Here is a 21,328-nt window from a genome sequence, read left to right as displayed (position 1 = left end):
CAATGAAACCTTCCTGATGGTTAAGAGTGTGACAAAATATATGCTTTCACCGTAGTGATACTGTAACATGTACAGACTCAGTCTTTTCAGCGGGGGGCCATAGCTCGTAAAGCTTTTGCGATGAAGCTGTTTTTCAGTCTGTTTGTTTTGGATTTGATGTTCCTGAAACATTTGCCTGATGGAAGAGCGGCAAACCGTGCATTTCCCGGGTGGGTAGGATCTGTAGCAATGCGACTGGCCCTTCTCTGGAATGGTGCAACATAAACTGAGTCCAGATCTTGCAGACAGCATCCCACAATCCCCTGTACTGTCCTCACCGCCAGTGCTAAGTCCTTCTTCTCCTTCACTGTGAAACTCCCATACCACACAGTTATGCTAAGACATAGAACACTTTGTATTGTAGCAATGTAAAGTTTTTTAGCTGTCCATTTCAGTTTTCTGAGGAAGCAGAGCCGTTGTTGGACCTTCTTCACCAGATGGGAGGTGTTTACGGACCATGAGAGGTCGGAGGAGACGTGAGTGCCCGGGAACTTAATGCTGTCTACACGTTCCACCACCTCCTCCTGTATGTTAGAGGGGCAGGTTCTCCCTTCCTGGACCTCCTGTAGTCCAGAAAGACACTTAAACAAACTCCCAGTCTGTGTTTTTAAAGTTAACCGCCTGCACCTGTTGTTCTGCATTTATATACTAGGTTTTATACTTCTCCACCACTTCATCCTCAATCTGTTTGCTGTGCTTGCTTTTAGGTCTCTAAATATTCTCTCACAAACCTCTCAAGCCTTAAAAAATAATTATCTTTACACAGAGATATATTACAGACAAGTGGACTCTGACCTAGAGCGCTGGAGACAACATTTTTGCACTGGCTTTTATTTAGAGGCATCACCATTAAAGGGCCTGACTACAAAGACATGCCACACCTTTTTTTTTATTGGTAAAGAAATGAACTGAAAATCACTATCGTTTTACTTTTTCAAATAAAATACCAATAACATACATTTAGGTTTATAGCATAATAGCTTAAGTGATATCACTGCTTGTTCAAGGCACTTTAGATCTGTTAAAGTCCTTAACTGGAATAGAAAGCCATTATTAAGGACAACACAGACCATCTTCATTGTAAATAAAATCCCAACTCTTCTGCAACTGTCTCTGTCTCCTAAATTATGTTTTATTTACCAAGCGGCACACTTCCTACTGTATTCGACCGAGACATCTCCCTTTGTGTGCCGAAGTTTGAGGGAGAAAATGGGAGAAAGACAGTCAGAGAGGTTGTTTGTGTTAACCCGAGCGGAGAAAGAGTACGTAATGTGTGTAAAAAGGAGTGTGTGCAGAGCGCTTAGGCTTCGCAGCTGTGTAAACTGATTCTGGCCACGCCGAGACTGTGTCAGCAAACTAATACAGTGGTTTTCAATCCCGGTCCTCGGGACCCACTGCCCTGCATTATTTTTAGGCGTGCTCCTGCCTCCACACACCTGACTTAAATACATTTGTCATGAAGAGGCCTCTGCAGCCCCCGATGTCTGCAGAGGAGGTAATGCAATCATTTGATTGAGGTGTGCTGGAGCAGAGTCTCATCTATGTAGGACAGTGGGTCCTGAGGAAAAGTAAAATACAATTGCAATAAGTAGATGTGGGATATAATATTTTGAAAGAAAGTGAGGAATTCGGTCATCCCACCTATTCTCATTTTGTAAATATGCTTTAGAAATGTTTTCGCCACCAACAGAGAACATTCTACTAAACCGGATAATATGAAGTCAGTTTTCTTTGGAAAATAAGACATTTTGCAATGCAGAAGAATGTGTGTAAGGAGAGGGAGCTTCACTGGAAGTCCATTCAGACAGCCAGCTGACAAGGCAGCATGTTTACTCACCCTTCCTGCTAATCATGTTCTCTTTCACTTCCAGCTCTCGCCCGGGGGCACACGCGGAGTCACTGCGAAAAGACTCACTCACTTCCTTTGGGGGCTTCAGCTGAGCTTGATTTATCCGGCGTGTTAAGAGAGAAATTTAAATTTTGCACATTTTCCTCGTCCTCAATCTCCAACCGTGAATCACTGCTAAATGGAAAGGCAGTTTTGTTTAATTGAATTGTTTAGATTGATGAGTAACACGTATGCAGGGTGGTTTTTAGCCTGCTGAGTCACAGAGGCGTGAGTCACAGCTCTTAACACGAGTCTTACTGAGGCAAGGCAAGGCAAGGCAAGGCAAGGCAAGGCAAGGCAAGGCAAGGCAAGGCAAGGCAAGGCAAGGCAAGGCAAGGCAAATTTATTTATATAGCACAATTCAGTACAAGACAATACAAAGTGCTTTACATGATTAAGATATAGCAAAATAATAAAATGTAGATAGAAAATAGAATAAAAGCAATAGGGATAGAATGTAGTAACAAAAAAGAACATTAAAAACAGTAAAACTGTTTAACTAGAACAGGGTACCTATTGCCGCAGCAGCTGCCCGGGATGTTACAGCAGGGCATCTCATTGTAGCAAAAATATGGATTAGACAAAGTAAATACAGTAAGAGGAATGGGAAAAAAAAACATCATTGATAAAAGAGCCACAGCGTTTCTCATGTCATGTCAAATCATTGAAACCTCATTAAAGTTGAAGCCATACATTCCCGTTTTGTTGCAGTAGCATTTTGTGAACCAGAAACGAAAAGGTTTGGGAACCACTGACACAGAGAGCTGTTCACCTTGGCCTCACAAATAAGAAAGACAACACAGTGTGTCACTAAAACAAGGCAGAGGAAAATAGTTGCTCACATAAACACAGCCAGAGTAATAATTTGACCCACTAAGCTGGATAAGGACCAAAGTTTGTCTTAATTCAAGGCTTTTGTACACATCTTCACTAGGGGGACGATATTTATGAAGGGCAATTGATGTAATATTGTACTTTAATAATTAGGAACTTTTTGTATACTAGTTTTTGATTTACTATTTTTATATAAATATTTAAATATTACTTTTTCAAAGAGTTGCATATTCAATTAATTGGAATATTGACAAAGAATACTTTACCACTGTAACATTTCACTTAGTGAATCACAATATCATATAGGAACAAAAAATTAACTATTTTTAATACAGAAAAGTGGGTTTAATGGTAGTATGTTTACTACCTGCTTATAAGGTGTTGTTTTCTAAACTAGGCATAGTCTAATTTATTGAATATCGACTATATTGTAAAAAATAAAGTGTCCAACACAATTCTCTTTTTAAATGCTTAATTAACAGCATTTAAAAAGTTAATTTTGTTATATTTAGTTAGTTAGTTTAGTTAGTTTTGTTATACTTCTGTGAATTTTGATTATTTGAATATTTTGACATGTTTACTGTATTTTCCTGTGCTTAGTTACTTTCCCTGACCTCAGTGTTTCCTTGACTATTTATTCTGTGTCAGTAAGTCGTTTTTCTTCAACTCCATGGAGCTGCGGTTCAGTCACTCACCTAGTCCTCGATCCAGTAATCATTCTACCTTTGTTCTAGTCCTCCGTTTTCAACCAGTCTTGACTGGGCCCTCCTCTGTCCTCCCCTGGGTTTCGTGTAATCTCTTCTACGCTCAGTAAATCACCTTGAAATGATTTGGCCTGCCTCCTGTATTCCTTCTTGTTTTTTCAATACACTTGTTACAACAATCTGAAGAATGAGTGATGTAGTGTTAGAAATATTTAATTACTGAAGGTAAACAATGGCCCACATTTAACTCCAGCTGCATTAGACATTTTAATTAGCTTAGTCAGGTTTTAGGAAATACGGGAAATGTAGACCTATTTCTGATAAACCGTTACTGAAATGACTAAGCTATAGATATTAGTTTAGAAGGAGGAGTGTCTTATTGGAAACACAACAACTGCTGATCATAAGAAATCTGAAATGAAACAATGTGACAGCAGACTCTGGATCTACGGAAGGACTTTAAATTTAATAAATGTAGGACAACAGTTTTAGTCTTAAGAAACAACTTTTAGACGTTCATATGGCATAGGAGGGTTGGCAAACTCTTAACATGATTGAGCAGAGTGTGAACATCCAAGATGTCTTGAAAGAAACAAAACGGGGTTTTCTTAGGTTGTTTTGGAGGTAGCGTCTCTTTTGTGAGAAGAGAATCAACTTCAGGGCAGCAATAAGAACCAGTCAAGTGTAAAACACAGAAAAGAGGATTATCTGGGACCAGGCACAGCTCTGAGTCTCTTTCACACACAAACACTTCAGCACACAGTGGACTCAGCAGTTAATATTGTACAAGGTATGATGAAAGTTGCTTCCTACAGTTGAAAGATTTGGTATAAAGTCAAACACTGCATCCGGTTTTCTGTGGTAAATAAACAGCCACCGAAAAAACACTAAAGCCAGACAAGTATCCGTCGAAGTTTCCTCATTGCATAACCCATCGGTTTGCACAATGGCTCAGCTCAATGATTGGAAAAAAATAAAAAAGGCAGAGAAGACAACACTGAGCTTTAGTCCCCACACGGTCTTAACACAGAAAAGGGTCCTATGAGACAATAACACAAGTATAATTACACACATGAACGTCTCTCTGCTTTGTTGTCCTTACACCAGGGGTGTCCAAACTTTTTATCACGTGGGTCAAAATTGTTAAAAGTACCTTGAGGGCCAAACAGTACAATTTAGAAAATACTAAACTGACCAAAAAATGATCTTGTGATTTTTTTTTCTCCCTGCGCCACAAAATAATAGCATGCAACATTTTAGTCAAAGAAATGAGTCAGATTTTCTGTAGGAAAGGGACGTGTAAATCATTCTATGTCCAAAACTTAAAAAGGGTTTGTAACGCCGCATTATGTAATAATGAAATAAAATCAGGCTTCAAAATGCAATAAAACATAATTCAAACCACATTATGTTATAATCGACACAAAATGTAATGAAATCCTGCCAAGAAAAGTAAAAAAAACAAAGCGACTGGACTTGTTATACGTAGTAGAAGACGTTACGCTTCCTCCAGGATGAAATCCTTGAACACATTTTGTAAAAGAGAGAGCGAGAGAGAAGCTAGGCATTTTTTTTTTATTTCCTTTATTTAACCAGGTAAACCCCGTTGATCTCATTTTCAAGGGGGACCTGGGCAGAAATCTGCAAAACACTACAACCTTGTGTGCATTGGCAAAAGCTCACAAATGTTCCCCCTTTCCCTCAGCTGGGGTGTCACAAATTCTGTGTATTTTATTTTTCTCTTTTTTTTGTTTTGTTCTTTTTACTGATACAAAATTAAGCTTGATAAGTGAAACGCAACCAGTAGTTATTATTCAACAAGTCGGCAACTAATGCTGGGGGGTTTAAAACTGGAGAAAACCATAAATGAGCAATTACTAAACAAGGTTTCAATTGAATTTAATTGAATTTTATTTGTATAGCACCAAATCACAACACATGCCATCTCAAAGCACCTTAATCAAATTAATTTCATCCAGACAGATTGGTAAAAAAAAAAAAGAAGCTAGATCCGTATTTTGTAATAATCTGCGCAAAATGTAATAATTTTATTACATAATCTGCAGAACTTTTTACAAAAGGCATTGAAGTATTTTATATTATGTGTCGATTTTAACATAATGCAGTTTCAATTATGTTTTATTAAATTTTGAAGCCCGATTTTATTAGATTGAAAAAAGAAAGAAAGAAAGCGCCCATTTTCAGCAATAACAACAGGATTTGTGTCAGCCTTTTCCACTGATAGCACTTGCTACATTTAAATAATTTTAATGAACGAATTAAAAGCAGATTCTGGTGCACCAAAGTCTGCAGGTCAGTAAAAGTAATTGAATAGCTGTGGCCCTATTTACTAGGAAATGAAAGAGAATTTTAATATGTGTGGTTATTAAAAGATGATGCTAACATTTTAATCTGTAGGACATTTTTAATTTGTCTGTAATAACTATGTCCTAATTAAAATAAAATGTTCCCATCTACATTAACCACCAGTGCTGGTGGGCCAGTTCATTGGCAGAATCAGTCCAGGAGCCGCATACGGCCCCCCCCTGGCTGCACTTTGGACGCCCCTGCCTTACACATTTCTGGTAGCTTGACCTTTGTGCTGCCACAAGACTGTGCTGCTAATCAGACTCTAAATTACTAACTTTGTCAGCTCATGTCACACCTAAACACATCAGCTTGTAATGTTTTTTTTTTAGACACTTTAAATATGTATAACTAGCAGACATTTTAAGCACATTTGATCACAAGATGACATATAAACATCTCAAATATCTTCACAAGTCTAAATTCTGCTGGGTGGCTTAAAAGTTCACCACAATGGTAGCTGAGTCAACTCTCTTTGTAAGTAGTTACCATTGTTGTTCATTCTTAGAAACTCTACCCTAACATCCTTCCCTCTAGCCCAGCTTTCCTGTCATTCTTTGCTTTTTTTCTTCACATTCAAACTTCTTTAGTCCCTGGATCGTTTTTTTTTTTTTTTTTTTTTCAAGAAGAGGAGGCAGGGCCACCAAGTTTTAACTCCTCCCCCTCTTGTGATGAATGCAGGAGGTGAGGAGAAAAGGAGAGACAATAGACTTTAATCACTTGTGTGGCATGGAGCTGTTGGCTGAACTCCATGTGTGCTGAGCAGTAAGACGGGAAGAAGAAAAAAAAAAAACAGCAGAAGAGAGAAAGAGGAAGAAAGAGGGTTTGAAAGCCTTAGAGGAACGCCTGCCGTTCATCTAACAGCCACACTGAGAGGAGGACTAACATTACTGGCAGGCAACCTGCTTGTCCTCAAGGACTTGCATCTTCTCCATCCTGGTCACCAACAAGAGAAGACCACAGCTTGTTCCGCCCTGCCAACAAGACTCGAGCATGCCCGGACATCCTCGTCCTCCCTGCCGCTGATGCAGGTGGCTGTCATGATTTCCTATTGCCCTCTGGCCACCTTACTGCCTTTGCCCATCAGCGCCCAGCTAAACCACTGCCCCGACCTGGATAGCACCTTGCTGCCTGAGGGGGAGGGAGGTGTCATTCTGCAGAGGTACCAGCCTCGCTCCCCAGAGAGCAGCCCTCACCACTGGGTCAGTACAACCCTCGTTGTCCGTGTAAACCGGTAGAATTGTGTCTATAGAAATCTTGTTGTCATTTCTTGAAAGTCACAGGTACTTCCTGTCTCCTTAAACAATCCGGCAGATGTGAGCCGCTGCATGACCGCCTACTGTTGTCGCTTGGCATGTGTGTGAAGTGCCGCAGTTCATGATGCTGTGTATTGTTTTTGGAAAAACAGAGATGGGATATGCAATAGGAATCTGCTAGAACATGGGAGTCAAACAACAACAACACAAAAAGAATAGCTGAAAAAAAAAAACAAGCTTGGAATTGTAAGCATTTAGAGATATGCAGTGAGGGTCAGAGATATCAGTGGCATGTTTTTAACTTCTCCAAGGTCTGTCTGGTTTGAGGTGCTTTGCGACTTTGAGAAAGTGAGGAACAGTGATGGGAAAACCTCCCAGAAAAAAAGAACACCCCCCACCAAACACACACACATGCAACATATATATATATATATATATATATATATATATATATATATATATATATATATATATATATATATAAACAGATGTTTTCTTCTTGTGTTGCTGATGAATTTGTGTTATAGGTATTGAATCCTAATTTATTTCAACAGCGAAACAAAGAACGAATTGTAGAGTGCTGGGATTTGCAGGATATCAGCTCATCCACTCTTTATGCATCAGGTCACAGAGCAATAATTCACACTCTACAGTAATTCCTGGTGGCACAGACCGAAAGACAGCTAGATTCTTATAAATCTCAACGATTCACCTCTACCATAGCTACTGCCTATTAATTGTTATGTACGTGTTTTTTGTCTTGCTGATATTATTAACTTTAGTCTGTTCCCATTTTTTTTTTTTTTTTTGCTGAGCATGATAACTATCAAAAAAAAATAAACGAAGAGAGTTATAAAAGGCTGATCCTGCTACTTTTAAAACTACCATACATGCATTTTTGTCACTCTGATTTAAAACGTGATTAATAGACATGATTCTGTAGAACCACCATTTTCAGCAATATGATTGATAATTGTTTGAATTATCACACTGTCTCATGGCACATAGACTCTTTGTGAGTGGAGAGCCGGAAATCTGAAAACCGCCTGAAGGGCTTTAATTATTCCCTTATAAGCTACTGAGCCTCTTAGTTTGAGAAACAATGACTTAATTCATTTTTGTAACATTTGTGCAATGATTAGAAAAAAATAAGCTTTTGGTGTCTGATAGACGATCCCTACCGCTTCACACATCAAATTCTGTTCTAGAGACCAAGGCAGCTTATAAATTAATATGTGTTTTGTTGTCTTCTTTTCAAAATGCACAGAAACTGAAAGTAGCCTTGACTGAAAATTTGTTTTAAAAAGTAAGAAAATCAGGTGGGCATTTGTAAAGAATTAGACTACTTTTTACCAAACAACATTAATAAGGTGGTGGGGATGCTCAATTCAGTTTATTTATATAGCGCCAATTCATCTCCAGGCACTTTTTATCCAGATTGGATAAAAAGTTATCTATCTAGGGAAACCCAGTGGATTGCATCCAATCATGGGCTTGCAGCATGCCGTCCACCTGAATGAGCACGTACCAATAGTTGTCAGTCGCTTGCATCGTGTCGTTGACTTTCCAGCAATTTCTCATGCTGAGCATGCATGTAGCGACAGTGGAGAGGAAAGCTCCCTTGTTCACAAGAAGAAACCTCCAGCAGAACCAGGATCAGTGTGAACGGCCATCTGCCTCGACCGACTGGGGGTTACAGAAGACAGAGCAGAGACACAAATATAGCACAGAAGTACACAATGATCCAGGGGTCATTTTTATGTGAGAGAAAGTGTGAAAAGGTAATGGCTGTACTAGTGCCTTTAATGGTACTGGTACCAATCTCTGGCAGAGAGAAACTCTGTAAAGTAGAAAACCTCTCAATCAATTTTCAAGTCAATTGGGTGAAAAAGACCACATACAGTCATAATAAAAGCTCAGCCAAAAACTATGTCTAGGGGAGAGACAGGATAATTTCATTTAGCTATAATTATGTATTATTTATGCATTAAGGAGAAATGTCTCTGTCATCGTGTAAAACAAAGTGGCTGTGAAGGGTCTGGTAATTAATTTAAATATACTTTAGTAAGTTTTACTGTTCTCATAACGGTCAAGACCAACTAAATGAGAAAAAAATAGCAACTGGATTATTTAAAACATTACATTCATGGTTGAAATAATCTGCAGTGATGTTTTTATAGGAGAGGTTAATCTTGGATCTCTTAGATCAGCTATTTATCCCTAATATGTATTTATTAATGACACGATAAAGTTGACAATATAATTGTTTTTAGATAATAATTCACAAAGGCTATGTCACCTATTATTACATTTGGAGCTAGTGAACTAGCTAGCTATTGGTGAAGTTATTATTTAAAGAAAATGTCATGACAAAACCTAAAACTGATACAATATCTCTAATTTCGGTATTACATTTAGGTTGTAGGTTGACTCCTTCTTCCTAATTCCTATACCTCCATTCAGTCCCCGTAAGCAAACCATTCCACAACCATGTTTGATGTCTGAGTTCATTTTCTACATTTTCCTTTATAGTATGATCATAGTATAGTCAGAAAACTTTTCAGACATTATACCCATTTAGTTTGGTTCTGTTAACTGTTTGGGCCGGTGGACTTTTATCAAAACAGGACAGAGGACGATCTCTGATCAGTCCAAAATAAGTGACCAGCCTCCAGTGGCAGCTAATATTTGCTGCCGTCACATCACCATATTTCCTTACTGTAAACTGACCAGAGTATAGAAAATGACTACAGCTCGCCGGTTGTCACTGCAGGAAGGAAATGTCACCCTGGCGGGTACAAACTGATGCTTTGTCAGTATGAACAAAGTCCCGCGGCAGATGGCTCCATGTTGTAGAAAATTTATCAGCACCCTTTTTAAAAACTAATAGCTTGATAGCTTATCGCCGCTAACTCGTAGCGGAGCTCAATCAGTAGACCTTTCACGCTTGTCTCATTTTGAATAGGATCCCAGTCTCTCTGTGATGCCCATATATGTGTTTTTTTTTAGTTCGGTAGGTCATCCTCCTTGCTGCCTATCTGACATCCTGGCCAAAACAGGGGCCCCCATCACTGAGCACCGTTTCCTCCAATTGTTTCAGGGGGTTAAGGAGAGTGGAGGTTAGCTAACAGACACCCACTCTCTGAAAGCTCAGATTACTTGCATACATTGTGTCTGGATGAGGCTCATCCTTGTGACTGCTTTCTACAGAGCTGACTTGTGATCGCCCTCTCACCTGAAACGACGAGAGGTCTAAATACTTTCCATAAAGTTATGTAAGGACAAAACGAGCTGTCAGTGGTGTAATAACCTTTACAGCAACCACTAACGCGTTGGCAACTATCTGAAACCTCCAAGGATCTCCGTCGCCACCAAACGGATTGCATTTATGTGATCGAACAGACAAGTTTTATGTGTTTACCCTCTGCCCCGTGCTGACGCATTACAGGCGGACTTTACAGGTGTCAGGTGTTTGTCACCCTCCCCCGTTTACCTTTGGCTCCTCGCAGAAGGTTATGAAACTGCGCCAGCGACGGAGCCGGTGACGGGGTCTGACTTCCTCTCTGGAATCGCCACGCTGGGCTGAAAACTGTCAAGTCCACAGTTCAGCTCAGAGGCAAAGGAAGAGTGCTAAGTAGTCACTCATTATCAGAACACATGCTCGCCGAGACATTGATCCACAGGAAAAGCTGATCAAGGCTTTTTTTAATATATATGTTTTGAACAAAGGGCATTAGGTTTTCTGAGACCAGGTTTATTGCACTTTGCCAAATGACTTTAGACACATCAGCGTGTGTTTACCCTGTCAATGTAATTAAGCTGCGTGCCCATCAATAGAAGCTCAAGCAGAGGGAATATCCACCATCAGTCCTGTTGGTCTATAATACCCAGCACAGCAGTTCAATAACCTCAGCTGGCCCGCTAACGGAAACACAGAAGTTACTTTAAACAAAGGAAACACGGGGAAAGGAGAAGAAGGGGGCCGATGGAGAATTTTGATGATTCCGTGTTTTCCATTGAAAGAAAAGAAGAAAGCTGAGTTAGCGCTCCTTCTTCCCCTTTTTTCTTTCGGCGAGCACGTTTCAAGCCGATGCTTTGTGACGTCTCAGTTTTTCCAGTCCAAGCTCTTTTCGCTTGTCATGAGTTTTGATGACTGGACAATGATTTCGACACTCCAAGGAGTTCATTCATCCGGACGAGACTAGTTTTTGGACGCTTTGACCGGATTGTTTCTCACTTTTGACACGATAAACAAAAACGGGAACGGGTCAAAGTTGAGGAGGAACTTCTTTATGATCAATGCATCGAGCAAAAGTTTTCATTAAAGTTTTCCACACGTTGCTGCACAAACGTCATTGTATTTTAATGGATTTAGTTTTTGACAGACCAAAACAAAATGGAAGAAATATATAAAATTTTTGTTCCTTTTTTTTTAACAAATAAAAATCGGGGAAAAAAAGGCAGATGAAATATGATTCAGCTTTCAATACGTTGCAGAAATGTTGTTTTGTGTTGTATGTTTCTTTCACCCTTAGTTAAACTGCAGGCCCAATAATAAATTATGCACTACTTTTGTCTTTTTATTTTATTTTAATAAAATATTCTAAGCTCAGTCAAATGAGAACATATGTGAACATCACCTTTTAAGTCTTAGTTGTACTGATAGAGCTGTGCTAACATGTAAATATGCCTTTTACAGCCAAAACCACTACATTCCAGTTTTGGCTGTATATTTAGTGCCGAGGTCTGCTGGAAGGTGAATTATTTTTGTATCTAGCTCCATCCACTTTGACCAGTTTGCCTGTCCTCCCCGCAGCATGATGCTGCCTCCACCCTGCTTCATTGTGTGGGTAGTGCTACGAGGGTGGTATTAGGCATTAGTTGCTTTTTTGCCACACATAGAACTTTGCATTTAGGCCAAATACGTACATTTTGGTCTCCTCTGACCAATGCACCTTCTGCCAATTGTTTGGTTTCTTGTGATTTCTAAAGGCTTCCTTTCAACATTGCCTTTCTTCTTGCCACTGTTCCATTAAAACAAGGCTTGTGCAATTTAAGACTAATAGTTTCTTGTTAATAGACCTTCTCACCTGTGCTGGGGATCTCTACAGCTCCTCCAGAGTTGCCATGTCACTCTTGGCTGGTTCTGTTTGTGCTCTCCTTGCCTGGCCTGCCCGTGTAGATGGACAGCCATGTGTTCCTTATCATGGTGATATTTGCCCACCAGCATTCTCTAATAAACCTCGGAGGCTTTCACATAACAGCTGCATTTATGCTGAGATGAAATGACATTCAGGTGGCCCTGAATTATTTATTTATTTGGTGACTTCTGGAGGTAGCTGATAGGGCAGGGCTTCATTTAGTTTTATCAAAGTAAATTAATAAATAAATAAGTATGGACATCATATTTTTAACACTATTCATTAGAAATCAAATCCTGCTTTATTTCTAAAGCACTTTACATTGCCAAAAGTACCAAAGAGCTGTGCAGAATACAGAATAAAACAAAAATGACAAGCGCCCTTTCATCGACAGAAAAACAGATAATCCAAAATACGTTTAACAAACGTATACCAGTTATACAATAAGAATTAAAGAAGCACAAACTAAAATCAGCATCTCTCCTGGCGGTTCTGTCGTCTCATCTGTCAGATGTGCAGCGGGAAGTCGTTTTACATTTTATGAGACATTTTGCATCAAATACCTTGCCTTTCGCTTTTATGTGGTGCTTTGCGTTGGTGCGTCGCACATTTTGGTTCTAATGTGACAAAACCAAGAAAGGTGCACGAGAAGTGAAAAACATTTACAAACTATTAGAAGTTGTGGAATGGTCAGGATCTCTTTTATGTTGCTCTCTTTTTCAAATTGCACCATCGACAAACTAACTAAAATCCCTTTTTTTTGTCCAAAGCACAGGTCACCACGACCTTCTTGATCAGCCTAACACTTTAGATGCTGTTTACTCTCTTAAGTGACCCACTTGCTTGTGAACCCATCTCATTGCCTGCGGCTATGCAGGGGTCGCGATCTTGGACCTAATTAGTTCATATTAATTGGACTAGTGTGAAAAGTCAATGCTGCTGACTTACTGTCACCCACATGTCGTGCCAGAGTAGCGACACAACACCAGCAGCTCGCTTAACTGGGGCAGAAACTCAGCGCGCCATATGGTAGTGCTAGTGCTCTTGATGGTAGCGCGTGCAACTAAGTGTGGGTATGTGTGTGTTTCATGGTTTGATAGCTACTTAAAAGGATCTGTGCGAGTGTGTGTGTGGGGTTTTTTTTTTTTTTTTGGCTAGGTGTCCCCTCCCAAACACATGCACACACTTAATTCTCTCTTTTCCCGCTCAGGCAGCACATGCAGCTTTAGCCAGGACGCATGACTGGGATCAAGCTGGCGCTGCGGTGTGTTTTCGTGCCGTGGACTTGAGCTGTGCACTTTTTAATGTGAGCGGTCAGCGTTCGCGCTGTCCTCGCGTCAGCAGATCCCTCATGAATAAAAACTGGCCCGGAGTCATAAGCGGGTGTAAAGAGAAAAAAAAAAACAACACAATCTTCTGGGCGCAGGAAATCCAGCATGCTTTAGTTTTATTTAGCCCTGATATGCTGTTGTGCCACATTTCAGTCAAGGCGAGCGTTGTGGAAGCGTGTTTCTGTGTCAAACCCGGATCACTGCCCTTTTTTCTGCTGCATTTTGGGTTCTGCGCTTCACTTCTGCAGTTTCATTTCCTACAGTGGTCATGAATTAAGTAAACAAACTGTGTCAGGCTGCATCATAATATTGAAGCGAACCCCAGCGGTGCATGTTGGCTAAACTAAAAATGTTTTAGCACATTTTGCCTCACCGCATTTGTGCGCCGCTGTGGTTTTTCAGTATTTAAACTTTTACTGTGGCAGCAGTTGTCGCTGGTGCGTTGCCCGTCTGATTGATTTGACGTCGTGTGTTGTGTTGTTGTTTTTTTTTGTTGCATATGTGACAACTTTGGGGCTGCTCGGCAACAGATGGTCCAGCTCTCATTAGCTGCCGGGGTCAGACAGACAGACATCCAAGCCAGTTCAGGCCGATTCATTCCAGGCTTAGCAGGGCTTAGATTCAGGGGGGGGTCAGGGCTCGAGGGCACATGCGGGGGAAGGGTTTTCTGGAACCGTTTAGATGTTGTTTTTTTTAATTCCTCTAAATGCAAAAAAAAAGCAAAGAAAGCACCATCTGAATCATCCTAGGGTCAATGTCGTTTTGCTTTCTAGTCCATCCAGACTCTAAAAAAAAAAAAACGTCCTCTCTGACAGTATCATTTAAGTTCAACCTTATTTGGCAGCCTTAGCGATAATGCAACACCTGGACTTAACATTTTTCCTTTAAGACTGCTTGCATGTTGAGCTAGGAGGAGGAGGAGGTGGGGGATGAGGAGGAGGAGAAGAAGGAGGAGGAGGAGGAGGAGGAGGGAGCCCTGTCTGCAGCTTTGGACTTTACTGGAAACGAATGATGTCATCAAGCAGAGAGAGCTCAACAACAGCTCAGACAAAAGATCTAAAGGGGAGTAATTGAAAAATGACATAACAGCGTTAAGGAGAAAAGCAGACAGAGCTTTAATGCAACTGCTTAAACAAAAGGTTCATTTGACTGAGACTAAAACAGAAAGAAAAAAAAGGAGAGCACAAAGCCTCCTCTTTTAATCTGCAGCATTGTTTTTAAAGAGGGGCCCTCATTGCTACTGAGTATTATCTCTTAAATGCCCCCATTTCAGCTTTAATTGTCTTGTTTGTACGGTTTATGAAGGAAAAACATATTCTAACCCCGAGTTGTAAATCTATCGCTGTTTTTTTTTTTCCTTCTATCCCCCTGGCCTGCTCAGACTAAAATCTCTGCTGACTCTGGATAAATACAGCGGTTTACCAACTCTGCCCTCTACTGGGAGGCATGCTTCAGAAACCCAAACTCATCGACCACAAACAAACATTCGACCAAAAGAAAAAAGCATTAGGCATATTCCTCGGCACACAGACACCCAGGACTTAAAAGCAGGAATCCTCTGAGAAGGGTGCACTGTTTTTGAGATTGAACAGAATCGAACTCCACCTGAAGATTTCCACCCATAATAGATCCTCCTGTCCTGTCTTTCCTGTGACAAATTAATGAATGACTTGTTCTCTCAGCGGCAGGGAGAGATTGTCCAGTTGCATCACGCTTGTCTTCCGGTCAGCCTCTGGCTTTCTGTCTGAGCCGTGAACGCCTCAGTCTCTCACTCCCAAAGTGGAGATGAGGTTGTTTCTAGCTAATCTCTGCAGGGTGCTGCTGCGCTTTCCCTAATACATGACCTTCTTATCCTTTGTATAAACAGATCTTACCGGCGCAGCTCAGGATTCTCAAAGTTATTGTCTTTGATTTTGGCTTGGCTTTTGCTGTTATTACCTGCTCTCTGCCTCCTTCAGATCTCCTCTCCTTCCCCTCATTGGTGGGCTTGTATGACCTCACTTCAGGCCAGCGGAACGGCTCTCCAGCCAGTCAGGTATGAGGACAGCAGCCTCGCTGGAGTCAGGAGGCTGAGGGCAGGAAGCGGGAGATTTCCTGGAATGTGCGTTTTTCCCCACTGTGGTGCAATAACAGCGCTCGCAGCGCTCCTCCTGTTTTTGTCCCCTTTCTGTGGGTACTGTGGCCCACTGTGCTTTCTGTGGAACAGAGGAGAGTGCATTGGGAGGCTGAATAACGACAGGAATCCTTTGATAAATCTTTTTTTTTTTTTTTCAAGGATCCACTCCAGTTAAGGGCTTTCCTGAGTGGAACTACGTCACAAGACATCCACAGGAAGGCACACTGGGAGAGGGGATTGTCTTCAGTTGCAATGCTGGAGGGCGATGGGCGATCACTGCTGGGCTTTTAAGCATGCAACCACACTGAACCTTTAGACTTTTAGAAATTATAGAAGTTTATGAATATTGTGTAGTTCTGAAATAACTTTCCATTCATATATATCCTTCCAGCAAGTTCTGGGCCTGCAATCTATTTATTATTATCCACATAGAAATTAGTCACATACGTCAATGTTTGCAAATAGAGAACACGCTGTTTTAAACGTTCTTCCTTTTTTTTAAGCATTCATCTAACTTTTATTTTTAAAATGTGCTGAATAAATGACAAAAACTGGAAGAGAATAAAGAACAAAATACAGTTATGACTAATATTATAAGCACTGCTTCCTGCAGATTTACATTGAAAGTAATCTTTTAATTTTATCAACACCCTTCCTCTAAATGTAAGTAATAATAATGTTTCGGAGTCCTAGCTTGAATCTGACTGACATTCAGGGAAATTGAAGATTACGATTATGTTAAGGAGGCCTTCAACCTCAAAGATTCGGAGCTCATCGCCTAATAGTAATTATTTAGATAACAATTATTGAGAAGGGTATAAATTATTTTCAACAATTTTAGATTAAATGCAATTTCTTTTAAATATTTAAACTGATACTCTTTTTACTTTGTTTTGTTGTCTATTGAAAGACACCCATCTCATTTCAATACAGAAATAAACTATTTGCCTTAAATGAAAATAACTTTTAATCCAAACCTGCCACCAGGCTCAACTGTAAATGAATAAACAAGAACAAAAAACAATAAATACGATTTTGAGATGAAATTTATATTTATAATATTTTAACATTGTTAATATCTGTCTTTACCCCGTGGTTTTATTTGTTTGTGCAGCTAAAATGCATAATGACACAAGGCCAAAGATACTTTCATCAATAATTGATGTATGAAAGTTGAGGTGAAGTTCATATGTGTCTCACCCCCAGTCGGTCGAGGCAGATGACCGTTCACACTGAGTCTGGTTCTGCTGGAGGTTTTCCTCCCTGTTAAAGAGGAGTTTTCCTCTCCACTGTCGCTTTATGCTTGCTCAGTATGAGGGATTGCTGCAAAGCCATGGACAATGCAGACGACTCTCCTTGTGGCTCTACGCTCCTTCAGGAGTGAATGCTGCTTGTCAAGACTTTGATGCAATCTACTGGGTTTCCTTAGATAAGAAACTTTTTGACCAATCTGTATAATCTGATTGAATTTGACTTTGGAAAGTGCCTTGAGATGACATGTTTCATGGATTTGCTCTATATAAATAAAATTAAATTGAGTTGAATTAAACCCACAATATGGTGTAACGCCCTTTATTGCAGGTAATTTGGGGTAGGATTTGATGGAGTATTTAACTTCAGTCATTTTACCTGCAGTAATCTGAACGCCAACGGCCACTTGGTGCACGACCATTTAAAGAACAACTTTCTGTATCCTACAATAACAACAATTCATGAATATTACACAAATATTTAATTTCCAGTATTTTTAAACCCAGGCAATAATGACATGATGTTTAATTTTATGTTGGCTCTGTTACCTTAACTAAATAGCTAAATAACCTAAAATTATTCTAATGCTGTACATGAGATCCTTGAAAAAGTTTTCTCTCTCTCTATTTTTGCAACTTGTGTCACACAAGTATCCCCTTGCACCCCCTTATTTCCCCACATTGTTTTGCAATTTGTTGCTAATTAAAAACAGCAACAAATTGGAACCATAGAACTGGTAGTCAGAAGTACCATTACTGTCCACACGAGGAAATAATAAAAGCTTAAATGAATGTTTTATGTTATACTTTGGATTGTGAAAGTTTAAGCGACTCTAGATGTAACTTTACTCTGCTTTGAGGAGCACTTAGCATGACTCTTCTGGCTGATTCTCCAAACTGAGGCCCCAGATCAGATGGCTTCATGTAAAACACCGACTCCACACTCACTCCGTAATGTTTTTCTGTTCATGTACAGCACTTTGAATCGCCTTGTTACTGAAAAGTGCTATAAAAATAAACTTTCCTTGCCTTCCACATGAGTCCTCCATGTCAAAGAAACTGTGCCTTACTCAATAATAACAACTCAGTAATAATAGTAAAATTGTAAATGGCCTGCACTTTTATAGCACTTTGTCAAGTCCTGAGGACCCCAAAGTGCTTTACATTACATTCAGTCATTCACACCCTGACGGTGGTGAGCTACATTTGTAGCCACAGCCGCCCTGGGGTAAACTGATAGAAGCGAGGCTGCCATACATTAACGCCACCTGGCCCTCTGACCACCGCCAGCAGGTAATGGGTTAAGTGTCTTGCCCAGGGACACAACGACTAGCCATAATGATAACAGTGATAATGTATTCAAATCTGGTTGTAACATTGATATACAGGGCTTTGTGGACTTTAGGAGAAAAGGTTCACATGTTCCCAAGTTGAAGGACGCACACACCCATGATTCAGGCACAGTTGCAGCCGTCACATTTGTCCAAATGTCTTGTTTTTTTGCGGACATGTGACATCAGTCCCGCTGTGAGACCAACACTCCTACCCCCCTGGGACTGAGCTGGGGGTCGTCGGGGGTCGCAACCTTCCCACTGCCCCTCTGGGCTTCCCAGAGTTCCCCAGGCCCAAGTGGACGCCGGGGGGCAAGCCGGCCTGGGAATTGGACACAGGCCAGCTTTGCAGCACGACAAGGAGTCGTCAGGAAGAGAAACTAATGCTGGTTGATACCACACATGGAGAAAGACTGATGGAGGTGGCTTCCCTGGCCTCTCAGTCCCCCCAGAGCCAAGCTGTCATAGCTGTGTGTACGTGGACAGGTGACGGTCTGTCGTAGTCAGTGACGCTGACTGTGACGTTTCGCTTGTGTGCCGTTGTTACGGAGAACCACGAAGGGGGCGGGAATTCAAATCCCATAAACTTAGTATTAATATTCCAGAGTAGGGTGTATAAACATAATGTTCCCATTGTCTCTGTATCCTAACAACCCTGGACCAGGAGTTTTGAGTGTCATTGTGACGTACATTACAAGGAAATGTGAATCCTAAAAAAAGAACAATCATAAATGTATCGAGGGCTGCTTGCTCGCATTTTCTTTATGTTTGCGGTACAAAAAGAGCCCCTCACAAACTCAGAGCTTGATTCACGTCTTCCCGTTTATTCACACGAGTGGGCCGTTTGAGTACGTGTGGAGACGCATTCACAGAGGAACAGCACTGCCCATTCTGACACACTAAACCCTTTCTCCTCTGCTGTCACTGACAATGCACAGTACTAGTGACAGCATCCACCGCTTTCCTTGTATTGTCCCACGCAGGGGCCGAGGGGCCGCAGCTGTTTCACACACAGGGCGGCTGTCGGGTTGGAAATCATAATCTATATGTAGATCATTTATACCATATGTGTTCAAAAAAGTTAACCTCATTGGAGCATTTTGAAGAGTTACTACTTGGATCTGCAACTACGATTAACTTTAGAGAGTTTTATATGCAACTAAATGCCTATATGAACTGTTTTCCTCACTTATTCGTTGCATGGGTGACTGTCTTTCTGTGAAAAGCACAGTAGCCTCTGCATAAAACATCATGGCGAGACTGGTAATGGCTCAACATTGGCCCTGAAAGAGATAATCCACAGAACTAGACGAAGAAGAAAAATAGATTTTCAAGGCTCATCACAATTTGTTTTTGTTTTACGTGACCAAAGCTGCAGGTTATCTAAACCTCTTGACACAGAAACTAATTAAATTAATGTTTTATACAATAAATAAATAAAAAATATGAGATAAAAGCCTATGTGGACTTGTACAGTATGTCTGCTGCAGCATCCCCAGCAAGCGTCTGTGTTCTTTAATGTACGACTTTCCAATGTGAAAGGTTTGGAGTGCTTTTGCATTCAGTCCCTCCCGCATCAGTATTTTGAAGAATCAACATTTGCAGCAGTTACAGCTGCATATATGTATGTTAAGGTAGGTCTCTGACAGCTTTGGACATCTAGAGACTGAGATTTTATGCCTCTTCTTCTTTGCTCAATCGTTCAAACTCAAACAGGCTGAACTCTCGAGTGTCTGTGGACATTAAATTCACATTTTGCCAATAATATATTCAACAGACTTGGGTCTGGACTTTAGCTGGGCCGTTCTAATGCATTCAAATTTCTTGATATTAACCTTCCATTGTAGCTCAGGCTGTATGTTTTGGGTCATGGTTTTGCTGGAAGATGAACCTCAGTCCCAGTCTCAAGTCTTTTGCAGCTGATTTTCTTTTTACAGCTTTTCTTCCAAAATAGTCTGTTGTTTAACTCCATCACTCATCCTATCAGCTCTAACCTGCCTCCCTGTCCCTACAGAGGAAAGACATCCCACAGCATGATGCTGCCACCACCATGTTTAACAGGGTGGCTTGCTCAATTTTAGTTTTTCATGCATTTTGCATTTAAGCTAAAAAGAAAAAAAAAATCTGTATTTGTGACCGAAGCACCTTCTGACAGCAGGTCTGACATTGACTACGTTTTATGAAAATATTAATATGTCCGTGGAACTGATTTTGCACCACGATGTCAGCATCCATCAGCAGCAAACGAGAAAACAGTTTTAAGTATTTTCTGTCCAGACGGAAATAGAATTAAAAATAAATATGTAAATAAATCAGGGAAAAAAAAAATCCAAACGAACGCACATGAGCCTTTCCTCTTAACTTTAAAGGAAACAGATTTGATGTTTCTAGGGGAAGTTGCGCAAACAGAAATCACAGCTCTGCGTATGAGTGCGCACATTGTTGTCAGTCTGATGAAAGTCAGACAAAAAAAAAAAAAAAAAGAGGAGGAGGAGGAGTTTAAACGGGACTGTTGTGAGTAGAGGAGGAGGAGGATCTCGGTCATTCAGTGGCAGAAGCGAGTGCTTACTGACAGACCAGAGGAGCAGGGGGTTGACTTTGCAGAGGAAAGTGTGAGGAAGGCTATAATCTTTAAAGGATCTTTATTTTTAAACAAGGAACGCTTTTTCTTCCCCCCGGGTTGGATTATCTTTGGAGCTCTGATGCTGTCCCCGGATCATGAAGGAGAAGCTAACCATGAAGTTTGCCTGGAAAAGTAAAATGGTAAAAAAACAACTAAACACTATAAGCATAACAAGAAAAAAGCTCTAATAGTTTTTCAGGCTGTGCTCTGTTATTTGTGGTTTGGGAGACTGGGGTTAGGTTATAGAGTTGGTGGTTAAGGGGAGGAGGAGGGGGGTGCATATGCTTGGGAAAAGCTGGATGACGGGGGGGAAGAAGGAGGAGGAGGAGGGGGGGGGGGTGTTGGGCGGACCAGCTGAACACTTTTGTTTTTATTCTGCTTTAAACCCAGTTTAACCCACATAGAGCCGCTGCGCAAAGACGAGGCGCAGACTTTGGATAGGTGACCT

The 21,328-nt window shown here is 40.7% G+C and overlaps 1 protein-coding gene across 2 annotated transcripts in view; it reads left to right on the top strand.

Moving 5' to 3' along the window:
- The first annotated feature begins 6,558 nt into the window (after positions 1-6,558).
- The window catches only part of rgl1 (ral guanine nucleotide dissociation stimulator-like 1), a 30,497-nt gene continuing 15,727 nt past the window's right edge, over positions 6,559-21,328 (top strand). The window contains exon 1 of one of the 2 annotated variants that reach the window (XM_012864782.3): positions 6,559-7,034. In XM_012864782.3, the coding sequence (XP_012720236.2) occupies positions 6,858-7,034 (177 nt within the window). In that variant the 5' untranslated portion in view covers positions 6,559-6,857. Of the gene's footprint in view, positions 7,035-20,765; positions 21,021-21,328 lie in introns of those variants that run through there. The other variant, XM_012864783.3, reaches the window with a different exon arrangement.

Source organism: Fundulus heteroclitus, chromosome 9 (genome assembly GCF_011125445.2).
Source record: "Fundulus heteroclitus isolate FHET01 chromosome 9, MU-UCD_Fhet_4.1, whole genome shotgun sequence".
In the NCBI taxonomy this organism is placed as follows: Eukaryota; Metazoa; Chordata; class Actinopteri; order Cyprinodontiformes; family Fundulidae; genus Fundulus; species Fundulus heteroclitus.
This window is presented reverse-complemented; position numbering and strand designations above follow the sequence as displayed.